We start from the raw sequence: 5,533 nt of genomic DNA, 5'->3' as shown, positions 1-5,533 counted from the left end.
CAAAAGAGTGACACCCTGGAGGGGCAGAGCATCGCCCCCTGGTGGGCAGTGCGTCGCCCCCTGGTGGGTGTGCTGGGTGGATCCCGGTCGGGCGCATGCAGGAGTCTGTCTCTCCCCATTTCCAGCTTCAGAAAAATACAAAAAAAAAAAAGGGAAAAAAGTCACTCAGTTTGGTTCTAAACAAAAGAGCTTGTCCCTCAGGGAACTCTGTAGGAGTAACTATCCCAGCATTAAGCACCCCACGCCCTTACAGGGTGGGTGGGTCACTTCTGACTTCAAGAATAACCACCTTGTGCAGTTAGTTCCTAAGGAGATAGAACAAGCTCTGCTGGAAGTGGACACAAAGATCTTAAGCGGTTTATCTTACAGTGCTGGGAAACAATTTAGTGGACCATAAGCAGGAAGGGCAGTCCTTGACCTGCTCCTCCTGGCAGACTCGAGTTCCTGTCAGGCAACCCAAAGAGAAAGAAGACGCAGACACCGAGCCCCTAGAAAACACGCGTCTTTATAGAGCCAGGGCCAGGCACGGGAGGCTGTCAGGTGCTGCTCTCCACCTCTACCACCTCGGCCCAGATGCCGAAGCCCATGTCTTTGTGGATGAGCACCAGGCTGGGGCTGGGGCCTGGCTCCTCCGGCCCCACAAAGCACTTGTCCCGGTTCTCAGAGATGGTGACCTGGAAGACATCCCGGGCTGGGGAGACGCGCTGGTCGCTGCGTGTGTCCCGCGACTCTGGCTCAGCCTGCAGTAAGACCACAGTGGGCTCCGCGGCGGCAGAGGGCACGCAGGGCGCCCTGGGAAGGTGGCTGAGCTGGTGCCGCTTGAGGCTCTGGGGCAGGGTGTAGCCCATGCCGCAGGTGGGGCAGCGGTAGGGCTTGTCAGCCAGGTGGGACTTGAGGTGGCGCCTCAGCTTGGTGGCCAGCGTGTAAGCGCGGCCACACTGGGGGCAAGGGAAGGGCCTCTCCCCCGAGTGCAGGCGCTCGTGAGCGCGCAGCGTGTGCGGGTCCCGGAGGGCCTTCCCGCACACAGGGCACAGGTGCGCCTCGCCAGTGTGGGAGATGAGGTGGCGCCGCAGCTCGGGCAGCTGGGGGAAGGCGTCGGCGCAGTGCGGGCAGCGGTACGGCCGCTCCCCTGTGTGCAGCCGCAGGTGCCCACGGAGGTTGCCCCGCTGGCGGAATGCCCGGCCACAGTGCGGGCACAGGAAGGGCTTCTCCCCCGTGTGGAGCCGCATGTGGTTCCGCAGGGAGCCCTGGTTGGCCAGGGGCCGCCCGCACACAGGGCACGGGCACGGGGCAGGGGTGGCTGGCACCTGGTGGGTCTTGCGATGCAGTCGCAGAGAAGGCCGGCGGGCGAAGGCCTTGCCACACTGGTCGCAGGCAAAAGGTCGGGCGCCTGAATGTACCACCTGGTGTTCTTTGAGGTCTCGCCGGGTGCCATAGGCCTTGTCACATTGCGGACAGGGAAAGGGCCGCACACCGCGGTGGCCCAGCATGTGGGCTTTGAAGCTCTCCTCTGAGCTGTAGCTCTTGCCACACTCAGTGCAGAGGAAGGGCTTGTGGCCCGTGTGCACGAATGCATGTTTCTTCAGGTGGCACAGCTGCAGGAACGCCTTGCCACACTCCCCACAGCGGTACCGCCGCCCCTGTTTCGGGGAGCTTCCCTCCAGGTCAGGGCTCTGCAAGCATGCAGAAGAGCCGGGGTGCTGCTCTCCATCCGACCGCGCCCTGGGCTCCGAGGTCTTTGCTCTGGGTGGGCAACAAGCGTCAGGGCTATGTAACTTCTCGACCAGGTGAGCGTGCAGCTGGGGGCCGCGGGCAGAAGAGGAGGAAGTGGCCTCGTTGCTCTGTAAGCCCTGCTGGGGGGGGGAGCTGCTCTGAAGATCAGCTGGCATCTGTGTCTGGGGTGGGTCTTCCTCGTCCATGCTGCCATTCTGTGGCAAAGGACCAAGAGACTGGCTCTCCTTGGAAAGTTGATCCTGGGTTTGAGGTTTAGGTCCAGCGCCCACCATACTCTCTGCCTGGATGCTGGGGGATGATTGGTGACCAGAATCTGCAAAGCAAGAATGGAGTACTGGGGTCAGTAAAGATTATAGCAGGTGGTGACAATGGAGTCACCAGGAAATTAAAGGAATATGGGTCTTCTCCTATTCAGCCCCTGGACTTCAGTGGGAACAATGACATCAATCTTTTCCCTGGAGCATGAGCCACACACTCCATTTATCTTCCTGCCCAGTCTCAGGAGCTTCCTGGGGAAGCACTCCCGGAAACCACAGTGCCCCAAACAGCTGGATAATCCCTAGAGTAAGGCCATCCCAGAGTCCCCTTGTCCTCCCTCTGGAGACATGCACTCAGGGTAAGTTGAGACCACCACCTCCTCACCTTAGCTCATTTGAAAATAAATGAACCCAATCCTTACCCCAGACAGAAGCAACATAATAAATTGGAAACTTATACACAGCTTGCTGTCATCATCAACATGATCTTACTACTCCTGGTAACTTATGCAGGAAGATAAAAGTTTCAAACATCTATACTGTTCATTCCAAGGATAAGACTCATCATTCTTCAATAGAAAACATCAAATGACAGTTTATACCGAGACTGAACCTTTTTGCCTGAAAATTACAGCCTTCCTGTATCCATGAATTGTAAACTATTATGTCATGCTCCTTAACCAATCCAAATCAAGTCCTGCCCCTATCCCACCCTGGAAGATCCACCTTATACCAGACTCCAAAATTTCAATAAATACCCAAGCTTTACCCTTCCTCCTCAGAAAAGCTACTGAGACTCTAGTGTTCTACCTTACTTTTGAGCCATAAGCTCTGCTTTGTCTTTTTTTTTTTTTTTTTTTTTTTTTTTTTTTTCATTTTTCTGAAGCTGGAAACAGGGAGAGACAGTCAGACAGACTCCCGCATGCGCCCGACTGGGATCCACCCGGCACGCCCACCAGGGGCGATGCTCTGCCCACCAGGGGGCGATGCTCTGCCCATCCTGGGCGTCGCCATGTTGCGACCAGAGCCACTCTAGCGCCTGGGGCAGAGGCCACAGAGCCATCCCCAGCGCCCGGGCCATCTTTGCTCCAATGGAGCCTTGGCTGCGGGAGGGGAAGAGAGAGACAGAGAGGGAAAGCGCGGCGGAGGGGTGGAGAAGCAAATGGGCGCTTCTCCTGTGTGCCCTGGCCGGGAATCGAACCCGGGTCCTCCGCACGCTAGGCCGATGCTCTACCGCTGAGCCAACCGGCCAGGGCTCTGCTTTGTCTTATAATTAAGTTGTTCTGGTGGTAATTTGGGAAGTCAGCATTGACTTGACACATACCTGTACAAGGTTCTCCCACATCCTCTCCAGGAGAGGCCACTTCCTCTTGTACAGCAGTTTCCACTTCTGTCACCACCACCATGGCTGCCTCTTCTAGCCTGGGCTGGGTGGGGCTGAGGCCCTCCAAGGGGGACTGGGGCCACAGCAGCAGCTCACAGCCTGGCAGCACGACCCGGCACACATGCAGGTGGAGCCTCTCGCTGATCCACATGGGGGCCACGTTTCCCTCACCCTCCAGCCTGCCCCGCTGCACCAAACTGCAAAGCAGAGCAAGAGCTAGCTCAAGTGACCTTCTTCAAGGGGCCCTCCCTGAAAGCCCCAGCTCCTGGTCAGTCTGAGTCCTAAAGGAGCCCATGCCTCTAGAACACGCACTGCAAAAGATCACTGGATGGGAAACTAGTCAGCTTCTGGTCCATCCCAGGCCACATCAGAAAACCTCAAAGAAGGGACCTTACTACATGCTCTCCTGTAACTTACCTGGTCCAGCCTGAACTCTGCTCACAAGCACACACGTCTCCCCATGGACCTAGTGACACGTCCTGAAATAAACCAATAAAAGTCCTTCTCCCATGTGTTTGAGGAGGCCAGAGTAAGGGGAAAAACAAAAACAAGACAGACGTAACCTCTCCTGAGGTCTAAGATGAAGCCCTTGGAAGGTTAATGGTCTCTGGTTCTGTCTATATAGGACTGTGTTAGACAATATTTCATTCAATAAAGACCAAAAAAGCTGCCCCCCACCCAGCCCCAGGGTGTGGAGAATTACTGAACACATTACTGCCTTCCAGTGAGTACCAAACAGAAAAGAGGAGTATCAATTTCTTGTTTTTAGTACCTCTTATGCAATAAAACCCTTTACCAATGCTATTTCATCTATTGTTCCAAATAATCCTGGAGGATTAAAATAAAGAAAATAGCCATTCCTTTACTTTATATGTTACCGTAAGTGAAACATCTCATTTAACTAGCTAAAGTACTAAGGCTGGGGTATAATCCCATGGCTCTTTAATTCCAAAACTCTTCCTCTTGACTTTTATTGATAGCATTACACTAATCCAGCTTCTAACAACTTTTTACATCTCAGGTCCCTAACTGCTGCAGGTGAAGGGAAGAAACAGTTCTGGAGAGAAGGGACAGAACCATCTCCCATCTCCTGAAATGCCTTGCTTCTTCTGACAAACCCGAGAGCTGTCCAGAAGCTGTATGAACGGCCTCCCAATTTTCAAAGAGGGAGATTAGACAGACACCCTATCCCTCAATACCTTCTCCTGCCCTGATGTCACTCCCTCGCCCTTGTGCTCGGAGACAGACTCCTCTTGCAGCGGCCCCCAAAGCAGTCCTGGCTGCAGAGGCTCCCCGACACACCAGACCCCCAGGCGCTGTTTCTCCACGAGCGAGGGGCCAAGGGCCAAACCCCGGGGGAGGCTCTTTAGAGCGTGGGCGGCTCGGGTCGGCCAGGGCGGGAAGTCTTCGAGGCCCTGACCACAGCTTTCTCCCGGAGGGCTCCATCCTGAGCCCCGGTCCAGGCGCGGCTCGGGCGCTGCAAGGAGATAAGAAGGCAGTGAGGACGTGGCCCAAGAGGTCGTGGCGTGAGGGCTGGATGACCGCACGTCCAGGCTGGCTTCAGGAGTCTGAGGGATCGATAAGGGGTCCAAGGGAGCCCTGAGCGGTCTTAGGGGGTTCGAGGGCTCTGAAGAGGCCCCCAGAGGAGGCTCCCGGGCTCGGGAGGAAAACGGTCGGGGGCAGAGAGTTGACCAGAGAACGTCAGGTGAGTCTAAGTCCGAGGGTCGGCGACAGTGCAGGGTCACTCACCGACCGGCACTCTGTCTTTCTCCAAAAGCCGATCTGCCGCCCCCTCCATACCGGGTCAGAAAGCCTCCCGCCGCCGGAAGTGAGCATCGCCTTCTCAGCTCCTCCCGGAAACAATCTGCCAAATTTACTCTCAGGGAAGAAGCGTAAAAGTCAGACTTCATTGGTGCACAGGACAAGGAATTTGGCAGTACTAGTGATGCAACACTATCGGAGAACAATACGAGTCTGGGATCCCGCAGGTCCATCAGAGGTTCGAGTATCAGGGAGCCAGGAACTAATTGTTCCGGCTGCCTCCTTTTGGGCAGGACGAGTCGGACAGTCAGGCTGTCCTCATCCTGGGTGGACACATACAGGAAGTGGGCGGGGCCCCAGGAAATGCCATGTTTGGACGCGGGTACTAGTCGGAAGT

General features: G+C 55.9%; 1 protein-coding gene across 1 annotated transcript; it reads right to left on the bottom strand.

Moving 5' to 3' along the window:
• Positions 1 to 329: 329 nt before the first annotated feature.
• Positions 330 to 5,188, bottom strand: ZNF408 (zinc finger protein 408). Its single transcript, XM_066251409.1, has 5 exons — positions 5,125 to 5,188; positions 4,575 to 4,852; positions 3,793 to 3,854; positions 3,316 to 3,572; positions 330 to 2,047 (listed from the first exon to the last, which is right to left on the bottom strand). The coding sequence occupies exons 1-5, from the start codon at positions 5,171 to 5,173 to the stop codon at positions 537 to 539; spliced, it is 2,157 nt and encodes a 718-aa protein (XP_066107506.1). The 5' UTR covers positions 5,174 to 5,188; the 3' UTR covers positions 330 to 536.
• Positions 5,189 to 5,533: the final 345 nt, after the last annotated feature.

The sequence above is a fragment of the Saccopteryx bilineata genome, chromosome 1 (genome assembly GCF_036850765.1).
Source record: "Saccopteryx bilineata isolate mSacBil1 chromosome 1, mSacBil1_pri_phased_curated, whole genome shotgun sequence".
Lineage (NCBI taxonomy): Eukaryota > Metazoa > Chordata > Mammalia > Chiroptera > Emballonuridae > Saccopteryx > Saccopteryx bilineata.
Note: the sequence above shows the minus strand (reverse complement) of the source record. Positions and strands in the feature narration are given on the sequence as shown.

Excerpts from the sequence above, each read along its gene's own strand:
- ZNF408 (XM_066251409.1), bottom strand. The coding sequence starts at position 5,173 with ATGGAGGGGGCGGCAGATCGGCTTTTGGAGAAAGACAGAGTGCCGGTC. Across the intron at positions 4,853-5,124 it reads GAAAGACAGAGTGCCGGTCG|CGCCCGAGCCGCGCCTGGAC; the intron begins GTGAGTGACCCT and ends ATCTCCTTGCAG. Across the intron at positions 2,048-3,315 it reads TGTGGGAGAACCTTGTACAG|ATTCTGGTCACCAATCATCC; the intron begins GTATGTGTCAAG and ends CTTGCTTTGCAG.